The 16,426-nt window shown below is 42.4% G+C and overlaps 1 protein-coding gene across 11 annotated transcripts in view; it reads right to left on the bottom strand.

The window, feature by feature from the left end:
- Positions 1–16,426, bottom strand: part of Cpeb3 (cytoplasmic polyadenylation element binding protein 3) — a 184,791-nt gene that overhangs the window by 22,563 nt on the left and 145,802 nt on the right. For 9 of the 11 annotated variants that reach the window (XM_029472535.2, XM_029472532.2, XM_029472531.2 and 6 more), the window contains 2 exons: positions 11,327–11,441; positions 1,639–1,820 (listed from right to left, as the gene is read on the bottom strand). In XM_029472535.2, the coding sequence (XP_029328395.1) occupies positions 1,639–1,820; positions 11,327–11,441 (297 nt within the window). Of the gene's footprint in view, positions 1–732; positions 1,256–1,315; positions 1,440–1,638; positions 1,821–11,326; positions 11,442–16,426 lie in introns of those variants that run through there. The other 2 variants (XM_085834103.1, XM_085834104.1) reach the window with 2 other exon arrangements.

Below are 16,426 nucleotides of genomic sequence, written 5' to 3'. Positions count from 1 at the left end.
AGAGACTTGTGTAGTGCTCAGCTCTAGATGGGACATCTGTATCACACCCCCAAAACCCAAAGCTCAGAGAGCATCACAGAAGAGGGGCAGAAAGATTGTGCCAGAGGTAGCAGACATCTGTAGTGAAAGAGTGAAACAGTATGTGCTGGGCATGTATGGCCATCACACACATTAACTCATAGTCGCTGTGACCTGCATGCACAAAAGCCACAGGAGATCAAGCCAACCAAAATCCCAACACAGATGGGTGGGACTTCACAGGTCCCAGGCAGAGGAACTAGTGGCAACTGATGACTGCTGGGGAGGGAGAGTCAAGAGTTCTTCAGGGGCTATCCACGCTGTAGGAGATGGTTCTCCATCCACGCACAGATAGGCAGCACTGAGTGAACTCAATGGGTTTAAAAACAGGCACATGAAGTTAGGAGGGAAAAGGTTTGGAAGGGAATAGGGGAGGAGTTGGAGGGATGGCAGTGGAACATGTCTTTGATAAAAGCATTATTATAATGTATATAAGTTTAAAAAAAATCTAAATTCATATGAAATTAATCTATTCAGCTCCTTTCTCTTAAAAGTCTCTTTTAAAGACACTGGTACAGATTGGAAGCTCTTAACTGTTAATGTAGACTAACCTGAAGATGAACAGAATCATGGAGCAAGAACTACCTAAGAATCTCAGAAATTATTCAAGACTAAAAGTTCTTTGATAAAAATGAAAAAAAAATTAACAAAGAAACCAATACCACCCACTCTAAGAATATTATTCCATAGGATCATAGAATATTTATTCAGAACATGTTAACAAAACATAAATTTTTCTGAATATGAAAAGTATATCTATCCACTAAGATGCTAGGAACACTGCTACACAAAATCAGTCAAAGAGGACTGCAGAGCGTGTGCAAAGCCCCACAGGAGGATGCTACTCCATTCATTTCAGTGTAGTCAGTGCCTCAATGATCACCTCCATTTGAAGCACGAACAACACTGTACATTTCCATGGCAGGAAGTCAAGGCATGGTGCTTGCTCTCCTTTGTGCACTGTAATCAGATACATCCCTTCCATCCTCCCAACCTTCCTGACGGTGGAGAACTGTCTACAAAGCCATCAGAGCACACCAGCTCCCTCAAACCCCCAAGCAGGTGACAGCACTGAGTGAAACGGCAGGTGACGTAACATGCATGTGTGTCCCGAGCAGTAAAATTAGGTGAAGCTGGAGAGAAGACTGAAGGGAGTAGGATTTGGGTTCCACGATTGCTATTAAGTGTGATGTTACAATAAAAAAATGTAGGTTCAAAATATTATATATACTTCCAAAGATGTCAATTCATGTTTATTTTAAGAGCACGGCCTGGGTCCAACAGGTGACTGGCTCTCAGTCTTTATTAAGCCATTGCTACTGCTTTAGAACACTAAATTTTGCATATTTACTTCCATCACCCTGGGGAGAAAAAGAAGCAAGGCAGGAGGTTCATCCATATCTAAAACACTAAGGATGCTTTCTTCTTCAGACAACGTCCATGGACTCATAGCCTAACGCCATTTGAGGCACAGCTGCTCTCTTATGATCACAGAATACTGTCTGGCCCAGGGCTGCACAAACAAACTTCATTTCCTCCCCACCCTGAGTGGTTGCTTACCCGTTTGTCAATGTCGTTGTGTTGAAGTTGCACAAAGCGTGCACTGATGGCTGCAATGTAGCTCTGCTGATTGGAGAACGCAACACGCCCAGCACCTTTCGGGTACTTCAGCTCTGGGTCTGTGTCAATGCCAGCATAGCAAACACCACCGTACAAACGGTCCATTATCATTGCCAGTTCAACTGTAAGAAAATAAGCATGTCTGTGTTTAACTACTTGGAGCTACTCACCCAGGAAAAGGGGAACATGCAGTCTAACTACGAAAAGAAAACCCAGGAGAAGGCTGATGAGGAATAGCCACACTAGTCTTCCAATTCTGATCGAAGAGCCACTCACTGGATAGTTTAAAGTAAAATATAAACCAATTTACATGTTTGTACAGAGAGGGCGATGCAGTCACAACTAAAGCACAGTATTAAAGAAGCACTGTAGTGGTAATCTGTCCTAATGTCTAGAGAAACTATTTAGCCTACTGTCCTGGGCCTGGGAGGGGAAAGCAATCCATGGCCTAACAAGTTATGGCGAAGCCACTACTTACGAGCCTGAGACTGAACACAGCTTCTGATGCCTCCCTGCCTCATCAGAGCTGCAGAATCAAGTCCTTGCCCCATCTAGAGACAGTGTGTCCACAAATGTAGACGCTGGCATTGATAAAAACGAGAATGAAGAGTAGGTTCTATCCCAACTGAGAAATCTTCACAGCATCTCATACTGGATTCTAAATACTGACTAGTTAATAAGAATAGCAATGCATAGCCAGGAAGCTGTCTCCAAGCTGTTAAAAACACATACCCGGCAATCTTGTTAGAGGTCTAAGCTAATGGTCCGTCTACAGCCCTTGCCATGTTTCTTGCCTTGATTTTGGTATATTTACAAAATGCTTATAGAGAAGTTATTTTGGAATTGGAACATTCCAAAGGTCTGCTATTAAAAAAAATTACACCCACCGTCAATCAGGGCACCCCCGAGAGACATGTGGCACTTACCTGTGCTGCCAACTGCCTGAAGGTAACTGTTTACTTGAGCACCATCTCTGGCTATGGCCATCCCTTTTCGGGCCACAGTCTAAATCCAAAGACTCAGGCCTACCCCTCAGAAGTGACCTAAACCCATTCTCCTTCAAAACCTACATATGGCATTTGAAAAGGAGAAAACAGGAAAAAAAGAATGACCAGAGCCAATGCTGCAAATACCACCACATTCTTCTGGTGGGGTCAGGCAAGGGCTCTGTGGGCCCAATGGTGTGTTAGGATACCCCTGAGTTCTTCAAACAGATGTAAAACTAATTCATTCTGGCATAGTGAGGTTGCAAAGGCAGTAAAACAAAACAAAACAAAACAAAACAAAAAAAAAAACCTGTCATTGTGTCAGAAAGGCTGTCATTGCACTTCAATTTCTTTGTATACTAGACTGCCTAACACTGATTTTTTTCCCCCTAAATGCCCACTTTTTCTTTTTAAAGGAAGAATGACATAAAGAAGAAGTAAGTTTCAAGTGAGAAAATGAACTGGCACCAACTAGACCAAGAGTAAGTGGTATGGAAGTCCAAGCAGCAGAAAGCCATCCCAAGTGTCCCATTATTGTTAAGAGTTACTGAGTCCCAGCAGCTTGGGAGCACTGCTGGTTAAAGCCAAAAGCATTCACGTGCACAATGCAACGAGAACTGCACCTGCGCCCTGACTATCAGAGGTCAGTGGGTCCTCACTCTTCATCCTCTGATGGTTTCAACTTTTCCTCATGTGGACAATGTTATTATGAACAGAAAGCAGGCTACTGAAGGGAGTAATATAAATCATATCCATTAATGAATTTTTCTTGGAGAAATAAGTAATATGCAGGCCCAGGAAATTAGATACTAATTTTCCAAAGACCAGGTTTGCTGTGGAATAGGAAAGAGAGAAAACACTCCAGTGACCAGGCAAAGAAAGCCAGAAAGGAATCAAACAGCATTGTCTTCTATACTAAGTACTCAAAAGGGTACCTGATTACAAAGGAGGCGAGTAGCTGGGAGGTTAAAGCTACTTGCTCTGGTTAAAGAGGAGTTAGACTGTTTCTACATGTGTTTCTATACCACAGCAGTCTCCAAAGGGGCTGTAGGGGTCCTGATTCCAGAAGTCTCTTTCCATAAGCATAAACATTCCACTACTTTGTGAATCTTTCAGTTGAAAGTCATCTTCATGTGCCAAAGACTAGATCATGACTGGCATTACTGGCAGTGAACTATTTCTGATAAGAAGCAGGGGCTCTCATTCAATTATGCTTTTACAAAACTATAGAAAAATAATAATTTCCACTCAGGAGCTATCCAGTCATTGTTGTGTGTATGTGCACGTGTGGTGTGGTATGTAGATCACAGAGGTTAACCTCTCAGGGGAGGGGGAGGCGCATTCCGCTGGAGCTGTCCACTCTGGCTTTGATACAGTGGTTTCTTACTGGGCCCTAAAGCTTGCCTGGTAGGCTGGCTGGCTGGCCATTGAGCCTCAAAGACCCTCCTAGCACTGCCTCTGCACTGCTGAGATGTAAGCATCTATTACTGTGCCTGGTTTTCACTTGCTTACATGGGTTCTGGGGATCAAACTCTTGCTTTTGGATTGAGCTTTCTCCTGAATTCTACAGTATTTTCTTGGTCATCAAAATGTCTCTAGATATTTGAGCAATAATGTTTTACTGAAGTGAAAGGCAATTTGTTAAAAGGCAAATAAAAATAAAATAAACAAACCCGAAATAGCTAAAGGAATAGGGTTTTTTTTTGGGGGGGGGTGTGTTTCCCCTCAAGGAAACTGACACATTTTTATCTAATTCATGGGGGTTTTTTTTGGTTTGGTTTGGTTTTTTGGTGGGAGTTATAGAAGTGAGGGGCTAAAAACCTTTTTTTGTTGTTGTTGTTCTCATGTAGCCCAGACTGGCTTCAAACTTTCTGTGTAATCTTAAATTCCTTATCCTCCTGCCTCTATCTCTTAAGTACTATGATCACAAGTATGTGCCACCCACACCTAGCTTTAGTGGTCCCGAGGCTTGACCACAGGGCTCTACCAACTGAGTCACACCCTCAGCTCTCCATGTTTATATTTTAACTGCAGTAAGTCTATGTTATGATCACCTTTGAAGAAGAAGAAAAAAACAATAAAAAGCAAACAACTGTTTACAATGGGCTGTCTACTCGACTCACAAGTCTTCCTGAACTCATACTGAGCTTAAAAGCTAAAGTGATGCCCCTTAACTACTAACCAGGGTTTCCAATATTCAAGAGTAATCACCTTTTCAGTAAGTAATCCCTTTTCAATAATTTTAATACTAAAAGAAAGCAGAAAGAGAAACTTAATCCATCCTGTACTGGATGGGCGACTAACAGAAGCAGAATAATACACTTCTCTTAAGTTCTACAAATCTCCATTCTGCTAGTTTCCCATTTTTAGTATTTATTTTTATTTGTATGTGTTCAAGTGTCTGCAGAGACTAGACGAAGGTGTTGAAACCCTTGGATCTGGACCTGCTAGGCACCTGTGAGCCACCCAGTGTGGGTGCTGGGACTTGAACTCTGTCCTCATGATCAAACAGCAAGTGCTCTTAAGTGCTCGCTGAACTCTCCCTCCAGCCCCAAGTTTTTCTTTTCCTTTTTAAAATAGAGGATGTAAGTTTACCAGAAGTGTTGCAACATACAATTACTTTAGAGCATAGGCTTATAAGTTTCTCTACAGCGAGTATCGTTTGTGAATACAGGAGAGTCCTGAAAATGCCCCTTTCTTCTGATGAGAGGAAAGCAAGGGTGAAAAGACAGGCTGCCGTTTTGACTTTCTAGAAGGGAGAGAGGAAATTGAGACAATCAGTCATTGTTTAGACAGACAACTAAATCTTCATGGATTCCTTCATCTGTGTCCGCACAGACGAACCATAACCTTGCCGTGAAAACTGAGTCTTCAACCAAGGGTATGTCCTATTGAGTAAGCCTGAGAGTGAACCCCAGCCAAACCTCCTTCAGTACAGTGGATACGATAATTCCCTGGAAGACAGACAGTAAGAAAGATTAACCCAAGGAAGATGTGGGCTCAAGAACCAGGCATACAGACGAAGGAGTGTGGTGTCTACATGGCGGTTATGTAGGCAACAGGGAAGAGTCTACAAGGAAGTGCCTCAAACCGCTTCTGACCACTCCGAGTGTTCTCAGAGTCTGCCTGGTCACCACAAAAGTGAGAAGCTGGGAGGATTCACAGATGTGTGCAAGGGCATACTGCATTTTAGACCATATGCTCGTATCACTTCGTGGTCAGCTTCCATAGTAGCAGCAAGAGTACTGTGAGCCCTGTTCCCGTGATGGCTCCCACTGAGCTTCACTGTGTCACACACCAGAGAGGGAAGCAAGAATGATGTAGCTGTGGGAAGCATACAGTATTCTCATGAACTCTATTTTGTGGTGACTATACTTCTGAAGTTGAATCTGAACCCGTTATGGTTCCCTGGACCGGCTCCTGATTCTTTAGAGATTAAAAAAACAAAAACAAAACAAAACAAAACAAAAAAAAAACCCCAACCTTTCGTTCACCAGAAAGGAAGTCTTGCTGGTTCTCCCCACTCCTATCTACCTTGGGGTTCTGTTCCTCTTGTTTAGTTGCTGTTCAAAGCCGGCCTGAAGGGCAGTGTCTGAGACTGGGACACCGAGAACCAAGTAGGGCGGCAGAAGAAGGAGGATCCCGTGAACCCAGAAGTCCACCTTTTCTCTTTGGAAATAACACATAAAATGGGCAGGAACAAGACATGAAGCCCCTCAGGACGACAAGGCAATCCTGGCTTCTGGAAGGAAGGAGCATGCACATTCTGGGCTTCCCATAATCTTTATGCTAGTTCACGAGGGGTCAAGAGGAGGCATGTTCAGACCTGTACTCTGTCAGATGAGCCCCAAAACATTTTTAAATGGATGGCATTGAAGCACTCAGTCAGAAAGGGAACTTTAATTTCATTAAATCCAACTGGTGCCAAATTGTTCCTTTAACTAGACACCCTCCCAGATCTTCACTGGATAAAACAGTTTTCATCAGCACAGAAAGCCTGGAGCTGAAGCACAGAAACCAGAAAGACTTGACACTCTACTTGAATAATGGCTCCTACTTTCTAAAATGCCAAGTCTACTGCTTACAGCCTCTCAAGGTCATCATAAATGTGAATGGTGAACGAGCCGGCTCCAAGCACACAGCTGAGAACACAGTGGCACCTGACTGCTTAATTTTGTTTCTTCCCTGCTTGTAAATCTTTGCTTTGAATTAAGTTGGCTTCCTCTCTGCTCTATAAACATCAATTCATCCTAGCCTAACTTTGGCTTTATGCTGGCTCAGTCTGTAGTGGATATGACAATGTTTGGCAGGATCTGTGGGCAAAGGTTTGTTTGGGAAGAAGAGATAGAACACATACCAGCATTACAAAGTCCTTAGCTTTACAAGCACTTCAAACCTGGAGTTTATTTGGTCACTTCAGACTGAACTTGGGACTGGACAGAAAACGTCTACTGCTGAGAAATTTGATATCCAGCAATTTTGGTCATCTACCACCTCACAGAACAGAAAGGGATATGGTGACAAGTCAGAATGCGATCCCGAGTTCAGGTGAACTACCAGAACATTTGTGCAAAATGTCTGAAACAAATGATCTTGAGACACATTGAGATGTATACTCTCTCCAGCATTTATCTGGACCTAGAAGCCATCATACAGCATTGGGGGTAAGGAGAAGAAAACTTCAAGATCTGCCATGGACTATTAGCAGGGTGAAAAAGAAAGGAAAGGGGAGAATGATCAGAGCAATAGTTAACAAAGAACGAAGAAGCTATAATAGAGATGCCATAATAGAGACACCATAAGAGGCTCTTGGAGCTCAAGGCAGCAGCCTCTCCAGACGCTGCTGCTCTGCAAGGCCAAGTCTGATCAATGCTGGAAGAAGTCAAGTGAAGAGCATGGTTTGAAAGAAGAGATTCCAAAGCGTAGTTACTTTAGTCGTCCCCAAATCAGACACCTACATCAAGAAGATGGAATGAAAGAAGCGCACATGCAAATGAAGTCGAGAGCACTGGGGAGCGAGATGGTTCAGTCTCCTCCACTTGGTCCCTTCACAACCCTCAGCCTGACACTGACTTACTGTCTGAGTGAAGAGGTGTGCAGGCGAGTGTGTATTGGAGATGTCCTAATGCCGTAGGGCTTTTCCTGTATGGGCATTCAGGAAAAGATGTTGCTCCTATCACATGGCCAAAGGTCAGCATATGGTTGTCTCTGTAGCCAGCAGAAAAGCAAACTGCTTAGTTCTTTTGTAGACTCTCTAAAGAATATGCAAGCTTTAGCCACATGGGGGCAGGATGGATCTACCTACAGCTTTCTTCCCTCTCAAGGTGAAAGACATCCAGACCTAAGAAACACCGGATTTGGAGCAGCCACTCTTAGCTTGCTGCTATTACTCATAGGAGTAATAGAAAGGGGGCAAGAGATGAGAGCGATGTGCACTGACCTCTACCTACAACTGACGGATGAGAAATCTCATCCAGGTATGCTCTTCATTGGGTTTCTCCATGCTCAGGTTAGTTTCGATAGGCCTGTGACTTCCCCTACCAACCTGACCTGGGTATGACGGTTCATACCTGGCAGGAGGATTATGAGACAGTCACCAGAGTAAGAACCTGTCTCAAAAAAAAAAAAATAAAAAAAAAAATTTTAAAAAGATGAAAAAAGATTTTGTCAAAGAGTAGGAATATTTAATTAGATGGATACCCTAAGCCCATTCAGGACAGGACTTGCTTCTTAGAGGGCTTTCTATTAGGATGGATACAGGCTAAATTTAGGAAACCCATTAGTGATCACAGTTCCTATCTTACAATGTCAAAAGTAAAGCAAACAAGAACCTCAAAGGAGCTAAAGGAATAGTGTAGGTGGTGGCATTCCAATCACTCTGATGTGTTAAAGGACAGGTTTTGGCCAAGGATAAAGTGAAATTTATCCCAACAGCCAAAGCCTGACCTACTGAGTGAGGCCCAAGGAAGGACTTTAGGATACTTTGTAAAGAAAGCACTTATCATCTGGAGAGTGGCTCGGGGTTAGGAGCACTGACTGCTTGTGCAGAGGACCCGGGTCTGCTTTCCCAGCACCCATGTCACATGACTGAAGCACCTGTGCCTCCAGCTCCGCCCTCGGCCCCCACAGGCGCCCGTGAGCATGAGCTGCTCAAAACTCTGGCAGGCACAATAAACAAATAAACAAACAACAAACAAAAAACCTTTAAAAAGTCCAATATTTCAAGACCAAATTTCAAAATCTTAAAGAATATATATGACTCTGCTCTGAAAACTTTGGTTTCCTTTATTAAAATTTCCTGTTTAACACAACAGTGAGATACTCACTCAGTTCAGTATGGCACACCCTGGCTTATCTATTAAATAGTGGGCTTCCTATCCACCTAGCTACCAGCTGCCCTCTAGAAGTACTGTCAAGTATGCTGAGGGACACTTCCAGAAGACCGAGTGACTAGATCTCTGTTATATAGCCACCAAAACAAACTAATTTTAAGACAAAAATAGCTAACTTAAAAAAGAAAAGAAATCCAAGGAAAAAGAAAAGAAATCCAATCCTAATTTTAGGTATATTCTCTAGGCAAAGAACACAAATCTTATTTCTGATTAGATACCTGGATATGATTCTTTTTAAAAATACTTCCCCGGCCCTGCACTCTGAGAAGGCTTGTTTGAACTCACTATGCAGCTAAGGATAATACTGAGCTCTTGCTCCTCCTGCCTTCTTCCAAACACAGGGATTGCAGAGATGTGTCGCCATGCCCAGCTCCATAACCTAGCATCATTCTTGCCTGATCCTAGAGCTTGCAGCATCCTGCTGATATTGAACAGTGGGTATAATGTAGCTTATAAGCTGCACTTCTAGTGACTTAAAGACAAGGCCTGACTAGTTAAAAGCCAGTTGTACTTTTTATGATTGTGGGACATTGTTTTTAGACAGCTTCACTGAGGCAAGTTGGCCTGGAATTCAGGAGGCCCACCGTCTTCTGCTTAGGGTTCCAGGTGTGTGTCTCCATGTCCAGTTTCAGGACTTTTAAAGATTCTCATGTGGAAAGAGTGCAGGGGTCAAACCTTAAAACAACGTCCACTGCATTGTAGTCACTGCAGTGTACAGCAGTTGCTGTCCAACTGTAAAATCCATGTGCAGTGAAAGATATCATTGAGGTTTCCTGTCCTTCTCCAGCCTCGCACAGCGACAGTCACAAGGGTTTTAAGTGCTTCTTGGCACCCACCTGTTCACGTCACCTCTTTGTGCAAACACCCATCTAACTCAGACCAAAAGGCTGCGTCATGTTTCAGCCTCCTTGTTCCCAGTGAGGTGGCCCTTCCTAGATTTTACCAAGTGGTGCTGGCTAAGGAAGAGGGCTCTCACTGCTTTGCTTGCTTTCTTTTGGTATAGTTTTTCATTAGAAGAAAATGCAGACCCAAAAATCTCTGACTTTTAGAAATAATGTAAAATTACCATAATCAAAATATTTTAAAAGTTCCTCAGAATAGAATTATGATTATATCCCATTCGGTTTAGCCCAAAACTCAAAATCTCCCTGCTTCAATCTCTCAGCGCTAGAGTTACAAGTGTGAGCCATCAAATTTAGGAAGATACCTTTATAGAGTTATAAAGTTTTGTTTGTTTTTAATGTGTAGACTGGAGTTAGAATTCAAATAATGTTGAGAATTCTTCAGCGTTTTCTGTGTAGCTCAGGCTGGCTTTGTATTCACTCAGTAAGTGGTAGCTCAGGCAAGAGTCAGGTTTAAAAAGCATCTTGTGTCAGACTCCAGAGTACGTGGCTGACAGGCATGTGTCACTGCTCATGACTTGTCTCCAGGTTTAAACAGTGAAGCATCAGTTGAATACCCCCTCAAGTCTCTAGTTCATTAGGACTCAGCTTGCCCTCAGCAGCACAACTGTTTTATCCTTGGAAACAAAACAGCAGCAGCAGAGGTTGGGCCTGCAATCTCAGCCACTTGAAAGTTTGGGGAAGGAAGATTCCAAGGCCTGCCTGGTCTACACAGTGAGTCCAGGCCAGCCTGGCAACTCTGTGAGACTGTCAGAATAAATGCAGACTGAGGTGGGCTGAGGATATGAACACTTGTCTAGTTGTGTCAAGTCATGGGTTCAATCCCCAGTACTGCACCAAAAACCCACCACAAAACAAGAGCTTCTCCAAAATCATAATTAAAGAATTACGATTCATTTCTGGAACTCATAAGAACTAATCAGATCCCACCTTGCTGGGGAGGCTTAGAAGCAGAGTTTGATTCCCAGGCACAGTCCCCAGCCATAGCCTGGCTTCTGATTGCCTAGGCACCCAGACACATGGGCAGAATTCTGACAGGGTGCCTGTCGTCTGAAACAACACTAAGTGGCATGAGCGTACACACTGCCAGATATTATTATTTTAAACATGTGGGTATAAAGGAAAGAACTAAATAGACCTCACCCTTTCCACAGAATGGTTTAATGAAATTGACTCCCACACCATAAGAATACACAGCATTTGGGGGAAATTCTTAACCATAAGGCCGTCGCTCAGTGAACTGCCATGGCAGGCTTCCCTTTGGAGGCTGAGGGTGGCTGACTGGAGAGCCAGAGCTAAGGCATTGGGGACTCAGTGCTTTTGCTGTGCTGTTTCTATTTCCACTCACCAGCTCGAAGGGGTCGTGGAACTCCCCCAACAAAGATAGTTTTTCTGGGGTCCAAAGGCTGAGAGCCATCCATTACAAAGTCACTGTCACTTAGGTTCCACGGTCGGATTTGCACCTGAAAAAAAGGCGTTTACTTGGTCCTTACTTCATTTCCATCAACTCCAAATGAGAATAAGATGACTCAAGACACCCACTGTGCATTTCTACAACATCCAAGTTCCAAACAAAATCAAGTTAATTACTTAATACGGTCTGCATGAAGTGTCGTTAGTCTTGGGGAAGCCACTCAATGCTCCAGACACATACCATGAACCCCGCACAAACCACCCGTGTTATTAAGGGTGGTCTTCAGCAGATTCTGAGCTTTGAATCCAGGTCATCTGAACACATCACAGAGTGTTGATAACCATTTAGCTTTTTGTAATGAATCCAGCTAAAAGGAACAGAAACATTAGGACTATTTTCTGAGAATTATCTATATTCCTGGATTTTCAATTCTAATTACCATCCCAAGTTAAAATATTTACCTTTTAAACAATATGACTTAACACAGATTAACACTCAAGTTAGCAAACAATTACAGAGATGGCAAACCCTGACACTTAGAGAACAGTATCTAATTTAATTATTATACTGATTTTTCTACACAAGGTTGGTTAAATAAAGGCAAATGTTGTCTGTGTATGAACTCACATGCAAGAGACAAAGATGGACACATATACACACAGAGTGAGAGGAGAGGAGAGAGATGGAGACAGAGAAAGAGATGGGGAAGAGAGCTGTTGTTTGTTGCAGAAGTTGGCATTCTCGCTTTTTAGTATGTCAGTTCTAAGGCAGTAGCTGTTGTGGGAAGCACCTTTAACTGCTGTGCCATCTCACCAACCCATAAAAGTTTAAAGAATATAAAAAGAAATCATTACAACTTATTTTCTTTTCTAAATTTCTGAAAAATTTTCTTAATCAAGAGTGAATGTGTGTGTGTTGTATATGTATACATGCATAGGCATGCATGCATTCCAGGTGTGTGTGTATGTGTGTGTGTGTGTGTGTGTGTGTGTGTGGTGTGTATGTGCATGCATGTCAGATGAGTGTAGAAGTCAGAGGACAATTTTTGGACAATTTTTCTCTCCTTCCAGCTTTCTGTGGGTTCTGAAGATAGACCTCAGGCCACGAGGCTTGTATTCTGCATTGTCAGGTGGCAAGCATCTTTACCTACTAACCACTTCACTGCTTGCCCAAAGTATTTCTTTTTATTTGGGTTTTTAATTTTCTGCCCATAGTTTGTATTATTTTATCATTCACTAAGAAATGAAGTATATTAGCAGCTTACCCTTAAAACAAATTCCTTCTAATCATGACAGGATTACAAAGAACAGTTTAAAACAAACAAAGCAAAATCAATGCTACTCTTTCTATGCTAAAAGGTTAAGGGTGACACTGTCCCCAGAGGGGGAGTTGGCAAGTGGGTGGCCACTGGGGACCAACTGGGAGAAGCCACCTGGTGGTGTTTGCCCTTAAGGAATTAATGCCTTTCCCTGTCCCTCTCAGGTTAAGACAGGATACAAAACAGGTATTTTTTCATATTTTAACACCCACAGAATCCATTTCTGGTCTCAGTGGCTTAGCTCAGCATGCCTGGTGCTCCTGCCTTGCCAGACTCAGATTCTGTCTGCCTGCCCGCAGCTTTTCTAAAACTGGTACTGCTCCTTAGAAACAACCCACAGTCCTTCAAATGGCTAAGTTACTTTACCCCAGCCTAGGCTTTTTAAGTTTTTTTTTTTTATTATTTTACTGTTTCTCTTACTAGAAAGCAAAAAACCACCAAACTTTCAATTCTTCTTTAGACCCTGATGATGTAAGCCTGTTAGCCATTCTGTTAGTGCTACAGGATGTGGTCCTCCTTGCTGTACGAGAAAACGCAGTTATTTCTATAAGATGTGCTTAGCTGGGCTACATGACTGCTGCCCTGTCATTCCCACAAAGGTGGTTTCCTGCTTTCATGAGGGAGCATCACTAATTTTTAATTATAAACACAATAATTTCCTGATATTGGAGGGATGAAGGTTTAAGAAGAGGGATGTGCCTCTGGCATGGAACCCCTCTGCCAGCCTGACTTCTAACAAAGCTGTTATGGCAGCTCTGGACTCGCACACTGTTGGCTGACTTTGGTCATGGTCACTATCCCCCAACCCTCTTGGTGCTTCAGTTGCAGCCTCAACGTATTGCTCAGGGTGGTCTCAAAAACTCCTGGGCTCAAACATCCCCCAGCCTCAACTTCCCATCTAGCTAAGACTATCATTGTGCACTTCTGAATCCAGCTGGTTTTGTCAACTATTTAATATTACCCATATTACTGGGATTCCTTATAATCCTCAAGGACAAGGTATTGAGAAACCGGTAGTATGGAACTTTAAAACAATATCTTCATAAAATAAAAAGGGGGAGTTATATAACTATATACCACAAATTTAAATCATGGATCCATCAAAATGAAAATAAGTCCCATGACGTTTCCATAGAGATCTAGCTGGTTTCGTCTCATAAACATTACAGGAAACACATTGCACCTTCTGTAATAGCTGTAAGGTTCAGCTGGTCAAAGAATACTGCAGAAGCCTCAGAACCATCTCGATGACAGCTATTGTCAACAATGGTCTTCCTTCCACCTCCACTTGCTCTGCCCGCTACCTCATCACCTCACACACAGCTCCATGCCTTTGCTCTATTCTTGGCTTTACAGCTTAGGTAAAAACACAGGAAGAAGGCTTACAACACAGCACTGATCAACCCTATTCACCAAACCCGCACTTCCCAGCTGCTGCCAGGAAACAGCTGCTCAAAGCTGGCACCCTACAGAACTAAAGAAAAGTTGACAGGCCAGCATCAGTGCACTGTGAGTTGAGGCTTTCCCTCTCACAATGGCTGCTCTCTCTGAGATACAAGCTACTTCTACACAACTCGTGCCTCCCTGATGGTAGCAGTGCTCAAGAAGCACTTACAAAAGAAAAATACAAAACTTATTTTCTTTCAGTTTCTTTTTTGAATTATGCATTCCTATGAAGGCTTTCCTGAGGACCATGAAATTGATGTTTGGCTGAACTATGTGTCTTCTAAATTCTTAACGTTTGAATCAGTAATCTGCCTTACACAAAGCTTGCTGTTATAAACATTTATTTTATGCCACAGAGTAACCTCGAAGGAATGCGACACTAATAAAACCCACAGTTATTGGTAAACGTGTGAATCCCCCTTCTGAGGTCCCCAACGTGTCTTCTACAGAGTGCATGTCCTTGGGGTTGCTGTGTCAGACGACTGCTATTTGGGGAAAGCTGTAGATTATCTTCTTGGAGTTTCAGGACATTCATTGATGGACTTAATTGAAAACTCTAAGGAAGTCTACAGGCAAGAAATCTGCTAAACATAGCATATCCCAAGTTATTTCTATGCAACTTTTAAATATAACATAAACATAATGTTCAAATTTGGGCACCACTGTCCTACACCGAAGTACTCTACTGAGTGATGAACTGTTATTGTCTTGAAAAGGTTACTCTACAGAGATTAACTTTAAGTAGTTAAGAGTAAGTTTAATAGTAGCAAATAGTTAATATATTTAAATATTAAACAGCTGTCCAAAGAATTAAAAGTTATCAAACTAACCTTAAATATATGTCACCAAATCAGTTCAGTTATATTTACTATTAATAAAGAGCAAAATACTGGATCTAAATTAAAAACTAAAATTTTATTTACTGAAAACGAAAGGTGATTAATAGAATTAAGTGCAAGCCAACTACTAAGAAAAAACATTAAATGTGCAACATGGATCACTTGTTTAGACTTAAGGCATATAAAAATCACTAGCTAAAGAGTTCAATGAAAATTAACAAAAACTTTCAAATTAAAATGTAAATGTACATTTTTGTTCTATCTTTAATCACAGAATAAAAGAAAACACAATGGTCTTGCACACTGGCACAGGCCTTTAATCCCAGCATTTGGGAAGAAGAGGCAGGCAAAACTCCAAGTTTGAGCCTCGTGGTCTACATAGAGTTCTAGGCCAGCCAGGGCTGCATGGCGAGATCCTGTCTTGAAAAAAGGAAGGAAGGAAGGAAGGAAGGAAGGAAGGAAGGAAGGAAGGAAGGAAGGAAGGGAGGGAGGGAGGGAGGGAGGGAGGGAGGGAAGGAGGGAGGGAGGGAGAACAAACAGAAAAGGGCTTCAAGTTTTTTGTTTTGTGTGTGTATGTGTTCGAGTGTGTGTGCATGCACTCAAGTGTGTTTTAAAACATCATTTAGCCTTCCTACAATTGTAGAATTCTCTATTTAGATTCAAATTAGTGTAGATCACTAATTCTGGGCACTCATTTGGAACACCTTGCTTTATACTTCATCCTCCTGGTTACCACTGTACGTTATAAATGCCCACCACACAAATATTCTACTGCAAGGTGTCTTGTTCCATCTGTTTTTCCCAAAGGAACTCAAAAGTCAGCACTGCAGTTCCACGGTCAGCTCAAGTACCAGAGCTGATACTTCCTCCCCAGTCATCTGGCTATTAGCTCTCTCCTACAAAGCTCAGAGTTGAGACACTGTCAACTCTAACCCCCTTTTGTATTTCCTGGGCTTTCCCCACCATACCCTTCAAAGTCCCTACTCTTCAAGAAAAGGCTACCCCCCACCCCACCCCCATCCTACAATCCTTTCATTTTACGTGAAACAGAACAACAATAGTGCAGAACCATCAGGAATGCTCTCCACAGCAAGTGGCAGCATCCCAAACTCATCCAGCCAGGATGAGTCAGCTAAACCAAGTCCCCTGACATATAGCTGTAACGGGTCAGTTGAAGGGATGGACTCCGACCCATGTCAGCTGTCAGCAATTCTATTTTAAGTACCACAGCCGTCACCAAATCACTAAAGTGCGACAGCAGAAGCAGAAAGAGTCAGCAGAAGCAGAAAGAGTTTATAGTTTGTAAAGTGTCTTTGCCTCTTTCATGGTATAAGGGTTCTTTTTATTATTAAACACAGAAACTAACAGCCATAGCAGCAGTATTTGGGGAACTAAACTTTTCAAAGCACATATATATTTGGTATTTCATTT

Source organism: Mus caroli, unplaced genomic scaffold (genome assembly GCF_978045245.1).
Source record: "Mus caroli unplaced genomic scaffold, Mus_caroli_1 scaffold_20, whole genome shotgun sequence".
In the NCBI taxonomy this organism is placed as follows: domain Eukaryota; kingdom Metazoa; phylum Chordata; class Mammalia; order Rodentia; family Muridae; genus Mus; species Mus caroli.
Note: the sequence above shows the minus strand (reverse complement) of the source record. Positions and strands in the feature narration are given on the sequence as shown.